Genomic DNA, 19,994 nt, shown 5'->3' with positions numbered 1-19,994 from the left:
TACAAAGGCCTATCAGACCGGATTCATGCCACACTGCTCGGTGATCCTGAAGCATTTATTGCCCTGATGGCGCAGGGTGTTCACTGGGCAGCTTGGCTAAAGCCCAACTCCTCCCCTCCCCCCATACACTTTTACACAAGTGTGTAAAGGAGACCCTTTTATTGCAAAGAGATTTTCAGTCTTTCGGGGAATAGGACCAGGGGCTTTTCTGGGGCCTCAGTCTTGGGCACTGGCTTTCAGAGCTGCTTTGTACTTCCCTGTCATTTCCCTGGGCAATGGCACCAGGCCTGGGCAGGGCACCTGCCCCTCCACCTCACAGATGCACTCCCGCAGGCAATACTTTCGGGGCCCAAAGTGGGCTGGGTGAGAAAGCTGTTTTTTCTCCTGCTCCTCTCTCTCGAGGGTTTCCCTGCCAAAGAACACAGACAGCAACAAGGCGTGGGTGACACAGCTCCGAGCCGCTGGGAAGTGGGGGACTTCTCAGCCGAGTGAGCCCCAGCATCTGCCAGGGAGACCTCCTACGCTGCTCCCTACTCCCCCTGGAGCCTCCGGGGCTTGGGGGTGCGCAGGAAGGCCTGCAGCCCGGTGAAGGGTAGCAAGGGGTGACCCCAGCTCTGGGGACAGGGAATCAGGACCAAGGGGCCTGGAAGTGCCTTCGTGCGCTTTCTCAAGACAGACTTTCCTATCTTCCCTCCCTCCATTCATGGGAAGAAAAGAAATGTGTCACAGCAGGCCCTGGGGTTGGTCACCCACTAGCTCCAAGCTGAGATTCCCCAAGAGGGACATGGTCACAGCCACAAGGGCACGCATTTCAGATGCCTCTCAGCTTCCCGAGGACCCAGGAGGAAAGGACCATCTTTATCTTCACGGTGCAGGGAGCTGCAGCTCAGAGGTTCAGGCGCACAGACTCCTGCCCGCGCTCTGGTCAGCATCCGAGGCTCCTGCCAGAGTACGCCCTCTCAACACCCCTCCCAGCGCGCCCATCTCCTCCCTCTCAAATCTCTGGGCCAAGACGTTTGCACCCCTCCAGGTAAAGCCCAACAACTCACTCATTCTTCCCCAGAATCTTTTTGATGTGCTCCATGATCTCCTTATTGCTCTTGGTCTCCACGTCCACAAGGACTTGCTCCCCGGAATCTGGAAACAGGAGGAAAAGGGGGGAAGAAAGCTGAGAACACAGCAAGGCACTGCCTGACCTCAAATGGTGGTGATTTGGGATTTGCTTTTAGAGGAGAAACATTTTAACGGTCAAACAAGTGTTTATGTAACCAATTATGCTGCCCTTTTTCCGTATTTCTTTAGGTGTGAGCACACATAAACTTTAGGTATGTACAAAAGCATACATACTATTTTAAATAGAAACTCCATGTTCATGGATAGAAAGATTTAATATTGTTAAGATGGCAATCCTCCCCAAATCAGTCTATAGATTCAGTCAATCCCTATCAAAAATCTTAGCAGGTGTTTTTGCAGAAAACTGAAAAATTGAGCCTAAAATTCATGCAGAGGACCCAAAACAGCCAAAACAACCTTGACAAACAAGAAAATGGGAGAACATTCACCTCCCAATTTCAATTTTACCACAGGCTACAGTAATCAAGTCTGTGTGGTACTGAGCAAAAGAACAGCCTAGAGCAATGGAACTGAACTGAGTCTAGAAATAAACTCATTAAATTTATGGTCAACTTATTTTCAGCAAAGATGACAAGACAACTCAGTGAGGAAGAAAAGCATATATCTGATAAAGGACTTGTATCCTGACTAAAGAACTCTCACAATTCAATGTCAAAAAGACAATCCAAAGAAAAAATGGGCAAAATATCTGAATAAACATTTAACAACAACAAAAACGGATAATAATAAGCACATGAAAAGATACTCAATATCATCAGTCATTAGGAAAATACAAAATAAAACTACAGTGAGATATTAAGGTGGCTGAAAATTTTTTAAACACAATACCAAGTGCTAGTGAGAATGCAGAGTAACTGGAACTTTCCTAAATTACTGGTAAAAATGCAAAATCTTACAGCCGCATCAGCTAGTGAATTAAGACACACAAAAATAATTAAATGATTGGAAAGGAAGAATTTTATTTGCAGATGTAATGACTGTGTATGTAGAAAATCCTAAGGAATTTAGAAAATAAAAACTTCTAGAAATATGAATTGCCAAGATTGCAAGACACAAGGCCCATGTACAAAATCAGCTGTACTTCTACAAAGTTGTTTGGTGCTAACCAAAGAACTGAAAATTTTAAAAATACCATTTACAGTAGTCACAAAACATACTCAATATTATTAAAATGTCCAGGGACTTCCCTGGCAGCGCAGTGATTAAGAATCCGCCTGCCAATGCAGGGGACATGGGTTCGAGCCCTGGTCCAGGAAGATCCCAAATGCCACGGAGCAACTAAGCCTGTGCACCACAACTACTGAGCTCGCGCGCCTAGAGCTCATGCACCACAACTACTGAGCCCCGCGCGCCTAGATCCCATGCTCCGCAACAAGAGAAGCCACTGCAATGAGAAGCCCACGCACCGCAACAAAGTAGCCCCTGCTCGCCGCAACTAGAGAAAGCCAGTGTACAGCAACGAAGACCCAGTGCAGCCAAAAATAAATTTATTTTTTTTAAATGTCCATTATCCTCAGTGATCTATAATATAATTCCGAACAAAATCCCAGCAAGCTTTTTTTCTAGAAACTGGCAAGCAGATTTTAAAGTCAATATGGAAATAGAACCTACAAGGGCCAAATTAATCTTGGGAAAAAAAGGGGGGGTGGGGAACAAAGTTGGATTTACCCTTCCTGATCTTAAGACATATTATGAAATACAAAAACCAAGACAGTGTGCTATTAGCATAAGGACAGACATATAGCTCAGTTAAAGAGGATGAAGAGTTCAGAAATAAACTCGAATTGCCAAAACAATCTTAAGAAAGAAGAACAGAGCTGGAGGAATCATGCTCTCTGACTTCAGACCACACCAGAAAGCTACAGTATTCAAAACTGCAAGGTACTGGCACAAAAACAGACAGACACATAGACCAGTGTAACAGAATAGGGAGCTTAGAAATAAACCCACGCATTTATGGTCAATTGATCTACCAGAAAGGAGGCAAGAACATACAATGGAGAAAAGACACTCTCTTCAATAAGTGGTGCTGAGAAAACTGGACACCTACATGTAAAAGAATGAAATGAAAACATTTTCTAACACCGTCTACAAAAATAAACAATATGGATTAAAGACCTAAATATAAACACTAGCTACCATAAAATTCCTAGAAAAACATAGAACACTCTTTGAAATAAATCGCAGCAATATTTTGGGGGGGATCTGTCTCCTAAAACGAAATAAAAATAAACAAATGGGACCTAATTAAATTTAAAAGCTTCTGTACAGGGGCTTCCCTGGTGGCGCAGTGGTTGAGAGTCCGCCTGCCAATGCAGGGGACACGGGTTCGTGCCCTGGTCCGGGAAGATCCCACATGCTGCGGAGCAGCTGGGCCCGTGAGCCATGGCCACTGGGCCTACGCGTCCGGAGCCTGTGCTCCGCAATGGGAGAGGCCACAACAGTGAGAGGCCTGCGTACCGCCAAAAAAAAAAAAGCTTCTGTACAGCAAAGGAAAACATAAAACAAAATGAGGGACTTCCCTGGTGGTCCAGTGATTAAGACTCTGCGCTCCCAATGCAAGGGGCCCAGGTTCGATCCCTAGTCAGGGAACTAGATCCCACGTGCTGCAACTAAGAGTTCGCGTGCCGCAACTAAAAGTTTGCGGCAACAAACACCTGGCACAGCCAAGTAAATAAATAAATACTTCACCTGATTAAAAGATGGGCAGGAGAACTGCACAGACATTTTTCCAAAAGGAAATGCAGATGGCCAACAAGCACATTAAAAGATGCTCAAGATACCTAATCATCAGGGAAACGCAACTCAAAAAACCACAATGACATATATCACCTCACAGCTGTCAGAATGGCATTTATCAAAAAGACCACAAATAACAAAGGTTGGTGAGGATGTGGAGAAAAGGGGACCCTTGTACACAGTTGGTCGGAATGTAAATTGGTGCAGCTACTATGGAAAACAGTACGGAGGTTTCTCAAAAAACTAGAAATAGAACCACCACAGGACCCAGCAATTCCACTCCTGAGTATACACCCAAAAAAACCCACACTAATTCAAAAAGATACATGCACCCCAATATTTAAAGCAGCATTATTTATAATTGCCAAGATATGGAAGCATCCTAAATGCCCATCAACAGATGAATGGATAAAGATGTACTACACACACACACACACACACACACACACACACACACACACACAATGGGATATTACTTAGCCATAAAAAAGAATGAAATTTTGCCACCTGCAGCAACATAGATGGACTTGGAGGGCATTATGCTAAGTGAAATTAAGTCAGACAGAGAAAGACAAATACTGTATGATAGCACTTATTTGTGGAATCTAAAAATACAACAGACTTGTGAATATAACAAAAAAGAAGCAGACTCACAGATAGAACAAACGAGTGGTTACCAGTGGGGGGAGGGAAGGAGGGAGGGGAAACATAGGGGTAGGGGAGTAAGAGGTACAAACTATTATATATAAAATTAGCTACAAAGATATACTGTACAATATGGGGAATATAGCCAATATTTTATAACAACTATAAATGGAGTATAACCTTTAAAAATTGTGAATCAATATATTGTACACCTGTAACTTACACAATATTACTGTACATCAATTATACTTTTTTTTTTTTTTTGCTGTGCCATGCAGCTTGCAGGATCTTAGTTCCCTGACCAGGGATTAAACCCACTCCCTTGGCAGTGAAAGCACGGAGTCCTAACCACTGGACCTCCAGGGAATTCTCCCATTTTAACCAGCTTAAAGTGTAAAATTTGGTGGTTTTTAATGCCTTCACAATGTTGTGCATCCATCACCACTATCTAGGTTCCAGCACTTTCTCATGACTCCAAACAGAAACCCTGTACCCATTAAGCAGTCACTTCCAATTCCCCACACCACCCCAGCCCCAGCCCCTGACAACCACTTCCTATCCCTATGGCTCTGTCTGTTCTGGACACCTCACACAAATGGAGTCATACACTATGTGACCTTTTGCATCTGCCTTCTTTCCACTGGCATGTTTTCAAGGTCCATCCGTGTTGTAGCATGTGCCAGTACTTCATTCCTTTTCATGGCTGAATAATATTCCACTGAATGAATATACAGATTTTGTTTATCCATTCATGGTCAATTTTTCTGACAAAGGTGCCAAGGAAATTAAATAAGGGAAAGCACTGTCTTTCAACAAATCACGCTGTAACAGCTGAATATCCCAAATCTAAAACACCTAAAATGAACCGCAATCCTTATCTCACTTAATACACAAATAACGAGATGATAGACCTAAATGTAAATCTAGGACTCTCCCAGTTTTGAAACACAGGAGAAAAATCTTTGTGACTTTGGGGTAGGCAGAGATGTCTTGGACAGGACACAAAAAGTACTAAACATAAAAGAAAACAACTGATAAGCTGGAATTCATCAAAATTGAAACTTCTGCTCTTCAAAAGCCACCATTAAGAAAATGAAAAGGCAGCCACAGACAGAAAATATTCACAATACATCTGACAAAGGAACTGAATACAGAATATACAAACAACACAACAAGAAAAGAGTCCCCACTTTTTTTTTTTTTTGGCGGTACACAGGCCTCTCACTGTTGTGGCCTGTCCCGTTGCAGAGCACAGGCTCTGGACGCGCAGGCTCAGTGGCCATGGCTCATGGGCCTAGCCGCTCCGCAGCATGTGGGATCTTCCCCGACCGGGGCACGAACCCGTGTCCCCTGCATTGGCAGGAAGACCCTCAACCACTGTGCCACCAGGGAAGCCCCCCACTTTTTTTTTTTAGTGGACGAAAGATCCAAACAGACTCTTTACAAAAGAAATAAATGAATGGCCAATAAGCACATGGAAAGATACAGGGAAATGCAAATTAAAATGTCAAGGAGATATACAGGCACTGGAATGGCTGAAAAGACTTATGTGATGACAAGAATGGCTCCCAAAGATACCCCCGCCTAGTCCCCCAGAACTTGCGAATATGACACCTGATGTGTGGCCAAGGGGCCTCTGCAGATGAAATTAAACCTAAGGACCCAGAAATGGGGAGATTCTCCTGGATAATCTGACAGCCCCATTAATCACAAGGTCCTTAAAGTTGGAGACCCTCCTGGGCTGTGGTCAGAGGGACGTGTGACTGTTGGAGAGGGCCAGACACTAACGCAGCTGGCTTTGAGGATGGAGGAAGGGACCATGAGCCAAAGCGTGTGGGGGCCTCGGGCTTCCCTTGTGGCGCAGTGGTTAAGGATCCGCCTGTCAGTGCAGGGGACACGAGTTCAAGCCCTGGTTCGGGAAGATCCCACGTGCCGCAGAGCAACTAGGCCCATGCACCACAACTACTGAGCCTGCGCTCTACAGCCCGCGAGCCACAACTACTGAAGCCCGCACGCCTAGAGCCCGTGCTCTGCAACAAGAAAAGCCACCGCAATGAGAAGCCCACGCACCGCAAAGAAAAGCAGCCCTCACCTGCCGGAACTAGAGAAAGCCCACGTGCAGCCACTTAGACCAAACACAGCCAAAAATAAGACAGAAGGAAAGAATTTAAAAATAAATAAATTAAGGGCTTCCCTGGTGGCGCAGTGGTTGAGAGTCCGCCTGCCGATGCAGGGGACGCGGGTTCGTGCCCCAGACCGGGAAGATCCCACATGCCTCGGAGCGGCTAGGCCCGTGAGCCATGGCCGCTGAGCCTGTGCTCCGCAACGGGAGAGGCCACAACAGTGAGAGGCCCGCGTACCGCAAAAAAATAAATTAATTAATTAATTAAGAATGCGGGGGCCTCTAGAAGCTGGAAAAGGCATGGAAATGGGTTCATCCCTATAGCGCCTCCAGGAAGGAAGGCTCTGCGAACACCTTGATTTTAGCCCATGTTGGACTTCAAACCTACAAAACTAAGATGAGAAATCTGTATTGCTTTAAGCCACCAACCTCGTGGTGATCTTACAGCAGCCACAGGAAATGCAGATGAGCAATAGGACCAGTTTGGGTGAGGATGGGGGGCCAGCAGGACCCCTCACCCTGCGGACTGCAGGGACAAATGGCATAACCATTTTGGAGGCCTGTCTGGATGGTTTCTAAGAAGGTCACGTGCCTATTCTGTGGCCCAGCAAGCCCATCCTGAGCCTGTGCCCAGGAGAACCGAACACCTAGGTCCACAGCAACATGCACCTTCCCAAAACCACCCTCGGCAGGCAGCCGCTAACACCCACCTCGAGCAAGACCCTCCTTGGAGGAATCTCTGAGACCCGCTGCAGCAGCAGCAGAGCCAACCCCACCCGGCTCTCCCAGGTCCACGTCCAGGACCTGCCGCTTCTGCCCAATACGCAGCCAGAGCTTCCTACTGACCGGCCCCGACTTTCTCATTTGAGGCGTCTCCTGGCCAGACCTCCTTCCAGAGATGTCAGACGTGCTTTGCCACCTGAAGACTCTCCCTGCCTGCCCCCCATCTCCAATAAACCTCATACTTGTAGCTCTGTCTTGGCATCTATAGAAAACCCAAATGTTCATCAACAAATGGATGGATAAACTGTGGTATGTTCTGATAATGGAGCACTACGCAGCAATAAAAATGAGTAAGCTACTGATACACATAACGTGGATGAATCTCAAAAAGACAAGTGAAAACCAGACACAAAAGAACGTATACTGTGAGATTCTATATTAGGTTCTGAAACAAATAAAATTAACTAGTCTATGGTGAAAGAACTGCTAACAGAGGGAATTCCCTGGCGGCCCCAGTGCTTAGGACTGTGCTCACTGCTGAGGGCCTGGGTTCAATCCCTGGTTGGGGAACTAAGATTCCACAAGCTGTACAGTGCGGCCAAAAAAAAAAAAAAAGAACTGCTAACAGTGGTTGCCCCTCTTGGGACTGGGAACTGGAAAGCAGTACTGGGAGACTTTTTGGGTCTTCACTGGGAAAGAGTGACACAGGCCCGTCACATCTATCAGAACTCATCACTCCATGCACGTAAGACCTGTCCATTTTATTATGGGTAAATTATACCTCAATAAAGTTAATTTTTTAAAACGCCAACACGAAATATATACACGAAATTGCCAACCACCACCATTCTCCTCGCCTCCACCTTGCTCTATTTTTCTTTTCTCCATAGCACTCATCTTCTAACAAACCATGTTATTGAGTTTCTTGTTCATTCTATCTCCTCCTGCTGGAATATCATCTCTACAAGGCTAGAGATCTTTGTTTGTATGGCTCCCTGACACCCCAAGCACCTAGAACAGTGCCTGCGTCCTAACAGGAACTTGATACATATTTGCTGAATGAATGCAAGAACATCATCATTTTCTTTCCTGATGAATTTCCCAGTCTATACTTCATTTGATTCTCGTAACCGTGTAAGGAAGATGTCTTGCCTTCCCCTAGAAATATGTAAGTGGGAACATTACTCGCTCAGGATCAGAATGACTGAGTAGAGAGTTGGGCTAGAATATATGGTCTTCTGACTTCCAGGCATTGAGCCCAATTTAACTGAATACATCTTCACGTTTGCTCCTCACAGGGAAAGGACAGCATCACGTAAATGCATATGGTCCATAGAGGACACACGCAGACACACACCCTGTTCAAGAGAACGTGGCCAGCACTGAGAGACGTGCCCTGAGAGAAGGGAGAGGCCAATGTAAGGTGTAGGTAAGGTTTCCTGAGTGAAATGGTGCCCAAGCTGAGTCCCAAAGGATTTATTTTTTAATTAAGCAAAGAAAAGTAGAAAGGGGATTTCCAGCAAAGGAACCGATGTGAGCAAAGGCAACAAAGCACAGTGCGGCAAGGAAATTTGGAAAGACTAGCCCATATGACATGAGGCATATGTAGGAGATGTGGCAGCAACAGAGGATGCGGCTGGAGAGGGAAAGACCAGATCTGTGCAGTCACTGTGTGCCAGGTATAAGAGCCAAGGTGACAGGACCAACGTAGGTTTACAAGTGCTCCCATCTCGGCCCCCGCCGACTGCCACAAAGGAGGAACATGGGAGGCAAGTCAGGCCTGGGCCATGGCAGGGGGCCCTGCGCTCACCTAAATAGAACCGCAGGAAGGGTGTTGGCGTCATGTTCTTAAACATCATGATCTGTACCCAGGGGTTCTTATACTGGATCTGAGGTATGTTGAAAAACACGAATTTCCTGCAAAACAGAAGAAATTAAACCCATGAGAGTTTTTAACCTAAAATTGTATGCACCTGTATATTCTTCTAAAGAGAAAGTCCAGAACTCTCATCAGATTCTAAGAGGACCCTGCCCACCCCCCGCGAAAAGGTGGAGGTAGGAAAAGCATGTCTCAGGAATCCACTAACGTGTTGTCTGAATGTGGTGGGTGTTGGGACTCTTGGTTTGTCATTTTAGGGAAAAGAAATCTATATTCCTACCTCATGTTGCATATTAGCCTAAAACTCACCAAAACAGAAGTATAAATATAAAAATGAAACCATGAAATGTCCTCGGTCTTGACTGGTGTGACAGCTGCACAGTGTACTCATATGAGAAGCTGTGTATCTACAGGTGAGCACTTTACGTAAATTATACCACAATTTAAAAATAAATGAAACCATGAAAACAAACATGGGGAATACTTTTACAATCTAGGAGTGGAGAAACCTCTAAACTCAGAAGGTTTAAAACACAGATAAATTTGATTACATTAAAACCTTTGCAAGGGATTTCCCTGGTGGCACAGTGGTTAAGATTCTGCCTGCACCTTTGCAATTAGTCTCTTGATTAAAGTCTCCCCAATGACCCGAATTTAAATGCATTCTCTGCTTCCTGCTGCCACCCTGCTCCCAATACCAGATGATGGAAAGGTGCGAGTGGCACACGGGTAGAAGCATGGTTGCCTGGCTTCACCACTTCCCAGCTGTGTATAACCCAGAGCAAGTTACTGCTGCGTGCCTCAGTGTTTATGCCAACATGGTGGCAACGCAGGACAACCAGTCCAGATAGCAGCTTGTAGTTTATTCTCAAGAAGAAAAGGATAGGATCAACAGAAGGCCTGACTGTGTGACATTTGCTTGGGGAGATGTCCATAACTGGGGCAGAATCTGCAGTTAAAACAAAAGCAATGACAATAACCCCAGGGAAAACAAAAAACTGCAAAAACAAAAAGGAAAAATAATCAAAGTGTTTGATTCAACTGTGTACAGTGTTTACAAAGTCATAATAATTTAACAGTGAATACTGATTTATCCAAAATTCTTAAATGACTATATTGGGAGGATGAGGGGGGGTCGAGTAGTACGCATGTGCTGGGGTAGGGAACAGCAATGCTTCTGGAAGAGCTAAATCCTTGCCTTCCACAGTGACAAGTCAAGAGATAAAGCCTAAAGCTAAGAAAGTAAGGAGGAGCTCTCTAAGTATGGTATTTAACTATATGGGAGTAAAACTCTAATCAAATGGTTAGAGTTGAAAGTTGTTGCCTCTGGAGGATATACAGTGGAGAAAAGACAGCCTCTTCAATAAGTGGTGCTGGGAAAACTGGACAGCTACATGTAAAGGAATGAAATTAGGGCTTGCCAAGTGGCGCAGTGGTTAAGAATCTGTCTGCCAATGCAGGGGACACGGGTTCGAGCCCTGACCTGGGAAGATTCCCGCATGCCGCGGAGCAACTAAGCCCGTGTACCACAACTACTGAGCCTGCGCTCTAGAGCTCATGTACCACAACTACTGAGCCCACGTGCCACAACTACTGAAGCCCATGTGCCTAGAGCCCATGCTCCACAACAAGAGAAGCCACTGCAACAAGAAGCCTGTGCACCGCAACCGAGAGTAGCCCCAGCTCACCACAACCAGAGAAAGCCCACGTGTGGCAACGAAGACCCAATGCAGCCAAAAATTTAAAAATTAAAAATAAATAAATTTATATATAAAAAGAAGAATGAAATTAGAACACTCCCTAACACCATACACAAAAATAAACTCCAAATGGATTAAAGACCTAAATGTAAGACTAGGCACTATAAAACTCTTAGAGGAAAACATACGAAGAACACTCTTGGACATAAAACACAGCAAGATCTTTTTTGACCCACCTTCTAGAGTAATGGAAATAAAAACAAAAATAAACAAATGGGACCTAATGAAACTTCAAAGCTTTTGCACAGCAAAGGAAACCATAAACAAGACGAAAAGACAACCCTCAGAATGGGAGAAAATATTTGCAAACGAATCAATGGACAAAGGATTAATCTCCAAAACAGACAAACAGCTCATGCAGCTCAATATTAAAAAAAAAAACCCAATCAAAGAATGGGCAGAAGACCTAAGTAGACATTTCTCCAAAGAAGACATACAGATGGCCAAGAAGCATATGAAAAGATACTCAACATCACTAATTATTAAAGAAATGCAAACCAAAACTACAATGAGGGGGCTTCCCTGGCAGCACAGCGGTTAAGAATCTGCCTGCCAAAGCAGGGGACACGGATTCGAGCCCGGGAAGATCCCACATGCCGCAGAGCAACTAAGCCCGTGCACCACAACTACTCAGCCTGAGCGCCTAGAGCCCGTGCTCCACAACAAGAAGCCACCACAGGTAGAAGCACACGCACCGCAACGAAGAGTAGCCCCCGCTCCCCAGAACTAGAGAAAGCCCACGCACAGCAACAAAGACCCAACGTAGCCAAAAATAAATAAATAGATAAATAAATTTTAAAAAAACAATGAGGTATCACCTACAATGAGTATCACCTCACACGGGTTAGAATGGGCATCATCAGAAAATCTACAAACAATAAATGCTGGTGTGGAGAAAAGGGAACCCTCTTGCACTGTTGGTGAGAATGTAATTTGATACAGCCAATATGGAGAACAGTATGGAGGCTCCTTAAAAAACTAAAAATAATTACCATATGACCCAGCAATCCCACTATTGGGCATATACCAAGAGAAAACCATAATTCAAAAAGACACATGCAGGGCTTCACAACTAGAGAAAGCCCGCGTGCAGCAATGAAGACCCAACGCAGCCAAAAATAAATAAATTAATTAATTTTTAAAAAGGCCAGAAAAGTAAACTGCCCTGGGTCACATTACCAGTAAGTCAAACAATCAGGGCTGTGAACATTGGGCTCCATCACTATCAAATTCACCTGGATCCTGAGGCACAAGGCTGGACACAGAACTCAATAAATTCCAGCAGCTGTTACTTCTCCCACTGCATCTTAAGTGCAAGAACACCTGGCAGAGGTGAGGAGGAACTTAGCTCTCAGACTCTGAATAAGGCAGCTCCCCACACACCCAGCAAATACCCTAACACTTGCTAGCCCGGTGCTGTACTGGCCACTGGCACTTGGAATGGAGGGCCAGATGAAGTGCTGAGGGCACATGAACAAGCAAAGAAAGGCCGGTGGGGCTACAAAGAGCAAGTCTGACAGGCTCAAACCCAAAGGGCACCAGTGGGACAGCCAAGCCCTTATCACTAGGAACAGTGAAACACAGAACGGCTGTTTGGCTCCTATTTACCCAGAGAGTATTAAACTGCTTGAGCATGCGAGTATGTGCAGGCCTATTTTGATTGGCTGGCCATTTAAAAACCAAAGATTTACATAAAAATCTGAATTTCTGGCTCCTTGATAAGTCAGAAATTCTCCATGGAGCCCAAAGAGCTAAGATGTAGCCAAGCAGTGAATGGCCCCGTGAGGCAAGGCACGATTTCAGTTTACTGCAGGTCCATCCAGACTGTCTCCCTCCTTTGTTTGTACCTGCCTGGCCTCTTCCCTGTGACTCCTGGTGCGGATGGATGGATGGATGGATGGATAGATGGATGGATGCAAAGTTGGTTATGGAGGAGTATCTGGGTGCCTATTCAGCCCTAAGACTGAGTCTTCTAGGAAGCCCTCATCCCAGCTGACGCCACGCAAGTAGGTGCAAGTTCTTGCGTTGTCCTGTGGAAAGCAAACGGCTAGGGGGTAGCTGCGGGCTCTCCTGAACAGCCCTGCACTGAATGCCGCGCCATGTGGGGACCACCCTCCACAGGCAGTTGCTCTCCAGGCTCACTCTGATCCATCCCACATACCCAATCCCAAAGTTTCTGAAAGCCAAGACTTGAATTCCCAGCAACAACACGGGGCCCAGCATCAGCAGGCACTCAGTAAGTTTATGCCTAATACCTGAAAAGCCCAAAGCACTGCTGCTGCCTCAAGGTTCAGTTCAAACCTTTCACTTGTAAGTTCCATTCAATGAGTCCCGACTCTGCTGCGGGCTGAAAAGCATTAAGGAGTTGGGGCGGGGGCCGCTGCGCAGCTCACAGACAGTCCCTTCACTCTAAGGGTCACGAGTCCTTCGAGAACGAAGCCCCCTTTCAGAACCGCCCCCTCACCAGCTGACTATGTTACCCTGCACAAGCCGGTTCCTTAACCTCCTGCGTTCCTTCATCCCTGGAGTGAAGAGAACAGTGGGGTTTCTGTAGAAATCAAACGAGCTAGTGCACGAGGAGCATTCAGAAACGCGCTGCACGTACGAGGACCCAATAAATGCCAGCAGCTGTTACCCCTGCCACTGCACCCCCAAATCGGCCCTGGGACATAGGTATCACCCCGGTCGCAACACTGAGGAAAAGCAACTCTCCCAAAGCCAGCAGGTGGAAGAGCCCGGACCCCAGCGGGTCGGTAGCCCCAGGCTGGGCTCCACCCGGACCGCGCGCCGCCCGCGGGGCACGGGTGGCGGAGGAGGCTTCGGCCTCCCCGTCAGCGCTGCCCCCACCCGGCGCGACGCGGCCCTGAGGTCCTCTTCTGCTGTGGAACCCGGGGCAGCTGCCCGTCCGTGCAATGGGGGCCCTGGCGCCAGCGCAGCGCCAGGTCTCAATGACTCGCAAGTTATTGGTGGGACCCGGCGGCTCGGACTGACCTGGCGCCCTCTCCCAACTCCCCGTGCGTATTGTAGTTCACCGTCATGACCTTCACCGAGTCTTTGAACACTACGTCCCCCTGGCCCAGGTACTGCAGGGTGCGGCGTATCGGGAAACGGCCCTTCATGGACATGGCGGCTGCGGCGGAGGGGCCGGACCGCCGGCCGCGAGCCCAGCAGCGCGGAGAGACGAGCTCAGCTGACGCCGCCCGGGCAGCCCTCTCGCCGCTTCTCCTCCGCGCCGATTTCCACTTCCCGCGCAGACTCGCAGGGGACGCCTCACGGCGGGCAGCGCACGCGCCGCGGAGCGGCCTGGGACTTGTAGTACTGGCTGGCAGAGTCTTCCTTAGGCGGGGGCGGTGGGAGCCGGCACGTACGCCTAAGCGTTAAAGCTCCTATTGGAACGTTAAGGTTTTCACGATTTGTGAATCAAGTCTTTCTCCCCTCCGCCAAGGGAAAATATTTTATATAGGCTCAAACTCATTCAGACAACTTACAGTAGGAAATAATTCAGGAGAGCTGAGTTTGAACACCAAGTCGGCTAGTTCTGTTCAACCTCAAATATGTCAGTTTTGCTCTCTCAACTTCTCCAGTTTTAAAGTGAAGGGTTAGAACTAAGCAATTTCTAACATTGACTTAAAAAAAAAAAAATTAAAAACCTGACTTGCAAAAGGAAAAAAAAAAAAGATTTTGGGATCCACTCCTTTCTAGTTTAGCCACTTGAGAGCTCTGGACCTCAATTTCTTGAAAAGCAAAAGGTGGATGAGATGCTTTTCCTACTGATCTGAGAACGTTCTCCTTCACTTTTGAAGGATAATTTTGTCAGATATAGAATTCTAGGTTGGGGGTTGGGAGGCATCTTTCAACACTTTATTTCACTCCACTCTCTTCTTGCATGGTTTCTGATGAGTAGTCAGCTCTCTTTTTTCCACTATAGGTAAGATGGTTTTTTCTTCTGGTTTCTTTCAAGATTTTCTTTGCCTTTGGTTGATAGAGTTTGAATAAGATATACCTAGGTGTATATTTTTGGTATTTATCCTGCTTGGTGTTCTCTGAGCTTCCTGGACCTGTGGTGTAGTGACTGTCATTAATTTTGGAAAGTTCTTGACCATTATTACTTTAAATATTTTTCTTTATTCTCTCATTTTTTTTTCTCTTTCTGGTATTCCAATTATGCATGTTTTACCTCTTCTGAAATTGTCCCATAGTTCTTGGATGTTCTATTTGGTGTTTTTGTTGTTCTTCATTCTTTTTTCCCTCTGCTTTGCAGTAGGGAAGTTTCTATTGACCTATCTCCAGACTCACTGATTCTTTCCTTGACTGTGTCAACTGATGAGCTCATCAGAGGCATTGTTTGTTAGTCTTTTTTATTTCTAGCATTTCCTTCCAATCTTTCTTAGAGTTTCCTTATCTCTGCTGACATTACCCATCTGTTCTTGCATATTATTTACTTTTACCACTGGACTCTTTAACATATTAATCATTTAAGTTTTCTATCTGATAACACCAACATCTGTGTAACATCTGAATCTGGTTCTGATATGTGCTTTGTCTTATCAGACTGTGGGGTTTTCCCTTACCCTTTTTAGCACACTTAAAATTTTTTGTTGAAAGTGAGACATTATTGGCTGTATTAGGTAATAGGAACTGAGGTAAATAAGCCTCTACTATGAGGGGTTATGTTATTCTGGCTAGAAGTAGAGCTGTGTTTGTTTGCTGTAGCTGTAGGCCCCAGAGGCTTCAAATTCCTCTAGTGTCTGTTTTTGTCTCTCTTGACTTTGGGCTTCCCGAGTCTGTGTTTTGTAGCTCTTTTAGCTGTAATGCATCCTTATACTGGAGTTCTGTTGGTGTGGTAGTAAGGTATGGTGGCAGGGAAGCATTCTGTAATTTTATGGTGAAATTTCAGTATTTTAGTGGGTCTGTGTCCTTGGGCTGTGACCTTCCTGTCTCTGAAACCCCCTCTGTGATACAGAATAAGAAATATGTTTGGTCTTTGTTCCCAGCTCCTGGCCAGAGCTCCTAAAACTCTTATAATTTCCTTAATGATAAGAGTGATAGGAGCTTCTTTTGTCATATCTAATTTTTGCCCCTGTTCCTGAAACAGCTCTGGAAAGATGAAGGTGTGAAAGGAGTGGCTTTTGTTATTCATAATAAGCCCCTTTCAACCTCTGACCTCCAGGAAGGTAACAGGGGCTAAGGGTTGAGTTAATCGCTAATGGCCAAAAGATTCAATCAATCATGCCTACGTAATAAAGCCTTCATTATAAAAACCCTAATTTAGGGAGTTGGAGAGCTTACAAGTTGGTGAACACACCATGGTGCTGGAGAGTGATGTGCCCAGAGTGGGGCATAGGAGCTCCACGCCCCTTCCTATACCTTGCCCTATGCATCTCTTCCGTCTGGCTGTTCCTAAGTTGTCTTCTTTTACAATAAACCAATAATCTAGTAAGTGAACTGTGTCCCTGAGTTCTGTGAGCCATTATAGCAAATTACCAAAACCAAGGAGGAGTTGTAGAAACCCCTGATTCATAGAAGGTCAGAAGTACCTGAGGCCCCGCATTTGTGACTGGCATCTGAAGTGGAGGGGCAGTCTTGGTGGACTGAGCCCTTAACGTGTGGGATCTGATGGTAACTCCAGGTAGACAGTGTCAGAATTGAACTGAATTGTTGGACACCCAGCTGAGTTGGAGAATTGGTCATTGTGGAAACCCCACCCCGCCCCGTATTGGGCTTCCCTGGTGGCGCAGTGGTTGAGAGTCCACCTGCCGATGCAGGGGACACGGGTTCGTGCCCCGGTCCGGGAAGATCCCACATGCCGCGGAGCGGCTGGGCCCGTGAGCCATGGCCGCTGAGCCTTCGCGTCCGGAGCCTGTGCTCGGCAACGGCAGAGGCCACAGCAGTGAGGCCCGCGTACCGCAAAAATCAAAAACAAAACCCCCGTATTTAGTGTCAGAAGAGTGTGTGAGTAGAATGTATAGAAAAACATGAGTTTTCAATTTTACCCTCCCCACACTTGGATGAAACAGGAAGGCTAGAGGGGACTAGTGTGAAATGCCCTTCCCCAGGTGGGGTTAGACTCTGGTAAACCTCCCAGCCCCCCCCCCCAACAGGCCTTTGTTATGGAGAATGCTCTGAGTTTATTTTACAAAGGTAACTCTTCCCCCTTTCCCTGCCAAAGCAATTAGCTATGAAAACCAGGTGGGGTTCCAGGATGTAAAACCCCTGAGAGTGTGGGGTGTCCTTAGGCTGACCCCCAGGGGTTTCTCACTCCCATGCTAGTCCACACTCAGCCTCCAGCAATTCAGCAAGTATTCCTAGCAGCTCTGGCTCCAGTGGCTTCTGCTTCAGGTAAGCAGATCTTGGCTGCGATTCTGCATTCACCTCTCCACATTTCTAGGTGGCAGCAGGCCCTGCAAACGCAGTTCTCTGATGGATCCAAAGAGTCATTAACTTTCAGTTTGCCCAGCTTTTCCTTGTGGTAAGGACAGAAGTGACAACTGCCACTCTTTGCATGCCTGAGCTGAAGCCAGAAGTCCTTTCTGAAGTATTTTTCAAAACCATGCTAGGCTACTGAAGAGTTTTAGTCAGAAGAGCTTTTGACCTTAAAGTTCAGAGGAGGTGCTTCCTATGGATGAAATATCCTACCCCATGTGAGAAACCTGAGTGTCCAGACACTAAGCAGGCCAGGGAAGCTTGGGTTTTGGAGGCAGACAGACCTGGGCTGGAATCCCAGCGGTGTAACCCTGAGCAGGCTTAACCTCACCACACTCATTTTTTCATCTGTAAACCGGAGCTCTTGGGAGGATTAAAGGAGGTACGCATACATAATACTTGGCATTCTGTCTGACCCACAGTGAGCGCTAAATATTACCTCCTCCTGGTTTAGTCCTGGGAGGTCTCAAAGGTCCAAGTGATGGCAATATCAGAGATCCACTCAGCAGCTTCCAATCTCTTTCCCCGTCGCCCATTTCCACTACCTTTGGGCCACAAACCTTGCTTGAGCACTCCCACTGTACCTGACCCACGTGGAACCCTCCTTGCTACATAGGGCAAGCGAGTGAGGCAGACCGGGCTTTAAATCCTCCTTCCACCACTGACTGGCTTTTGGACCCCAGCCAGGCTCATCTCTCTCAACCAGTTTCTCCATCTGTCAGCTGAACACCTGATTAACCACCTCAAAGGATTTTTGCACGACACCTGCCTAAGACAGTTCATTTAATCAACACTGCAGGAATAACTAAAGATAAGGACAGAACTTGAACCCATATTTAACCCCTGTTAAGAGCCCAATGACCTTGATTTTGTCCGGAGGCCTTAACCACACAGGTAACACAGGAGCTGGGCTGTCTTCTGATACTCAGAAGTTATTAAGAAAGGAGGGGAGAGATGTTATCTGGTAATTCTTACTCGCAACATGTGTGCACATACTCACACACACCCCCAACCACTAACATGTTATTTTATTTTTTAAAAAAAGGTTCCAATACAAGGCCTCAGAGTAGTGCATGCAAATCAATGACCTTCAAACTGTCTGTCACTGTCAGATGACCAGCACAATCTACTACCACAGTCTGTGACCTGGTAAAGAGACCAGCTTCTCACCCTGAGTCCCATCACCTATGCCAACGTCCAACCTACCACGTGGCTCTTGATTGATTCAGGTACATTTTAGTATCTGAACAGAAGAGACACATTGAGCAGCAAGCATAATGAGTAAGCGTCCTTAGTGTATTAGACAAGGGAAAATACAGACAAGGCATAAAAGGGAAAAGCCAGCTTCATTTGATGCCTGAATCCCCAAAGTCTCTTGCATACATGATCTGTGTCTAGGGACATCTGCCAACGTCGTATCAAGGACTTGCCCATTTTCCGATGAGATGGAGCTGTTTGCGATGAAGGACTGCAGGACGGGGGAACTATTCACACGAGGCAAAAACCTGAAGTTGTGGTTGCAATTCATAGGCCATCTCTTCCCTGACGTTAACCCATCCCTGTAAATCCAACTTTGTGCCCGTGTGAATTCCGAGGGATAGAAAATTCTAACTCCGGTCATGTCGGTGATTATAGGAGAATATAGCCATGGAAGAATTAAATGGAAAAATACAGCCGTGGAAGAATTCAATCACATCAGAGGGTTTTAGTTTGATTTAGTATATTCAGTTAAAAAATTTCTTTTCTTTAGCTTAAAAACATATTTCTTATATTAGTGGCTCTCAATGCTTAGTTACTTATACATTGCCACCTGCAACTGATTTCAGAGAAAGGGTATGTTTGGTAAACTAGTCTTAATTGAAACCACCAGCTAACTAAAAGAGATATATTCTCATTAGAAAAGTAATCATGAGGGAGACCAGCATTTAGCTTTTGGAACTACCTGCTTTTCGGCGCAGAGAGCTTCCTTCTCTTCAGTCAAAGAGAAAAGACAGACTGAGCAGGGAGGAGCATGCAGCCATCCATAAATCCCTCCAGAGTAACAGCATAAAGGGCAATGACCCTGAGGAAGAAAAAATGCCTGTACCGGGCAACATTTTATATGCCTGACAGCCAACTTCCCAAAACCATGCCAATCAGCAAGGTTGGTAACTGGCTGACCTCAAACCCACTCACATCCCTTTGTGAAGAGAACCCTAACTCGAGGGGTCCTCCACACACCCTCCACCCACCCACTCCCCATTCCCACGTCCCCATACAGGACCCCCTCATTCAGCCCAAAGTTCCAGCAGGTGCTAAAGAAATGTGAATAGTGTCAATACAAAAACAGATTACCTTTACACCACAATGTTTTTCAGACCTTCCCAAGATCAAGAGAGGTCGTCCCAGAATGTAACAAAGTGAATTTCAACTCTCACACCATTAACCGTTGAGAGTATGAGCCAGAGTTAGTTAAGGGGTATAAAGTGACTAGTGGTCAGTTATTGTTCAGTAGTTAACAAGCATAATTGCAGGAACTCTACCCAGAGCTGAGCACACTTGGGTATCACGATGGCAGATGTCAGTTAAG

The 19,994-nt window shown here is 46.1% G+C and overlaps 1 protein-coding gene across 1 annotated transcript; it reads right to left on the bottom strand.

Moving 5' to 3' along the window:
* Positions 1-211: 211 nt before the first annotated feature.
* Positions 212-14,183, bottom strand: MRPS25 (mitochondrial ribosomal protein S25). The gene is made up of 4 exons (XM_007461571.1): positions 13,994-14,183; positions 9,174-9,280; positions 1,050-1,137; positions 212-409 (listed from the first exon to the last, which is right to left on the bottom strand). The coding sequence occupies exons 1-4, from the start codon at positions 14,125-14,127 to the stop codon at positions 217-219; spliced, it is 522 nt and encodes a 173-aa protein (XP_007461633.1). The 5' UTR covers positions 14,128-14,183; the 3' UTR covers positions 212-216.
* Positions 14,184-19,994: the final 5,811 nt, after the last annotated feature.

This window comes from Lipotes vexillifer, unplaced genomic scaffold, assembly GCF_000442215.2.
Source record: "Lipotes vexillifer unplaced genomic scaffold, Lipotes_vexillifer_v1.1 scaffold889, whole genome shotgun sequence".
Taxonomy (NCBI): Eukaryota; Metazoa; Chordata; class Mammalia; order Artiodactyla; family Lipotidae; genus Lipotes; species Lipotes vexillifer.
This window is presented reverse-complemented; position numbering and strand designations above follow the sequence as displayed.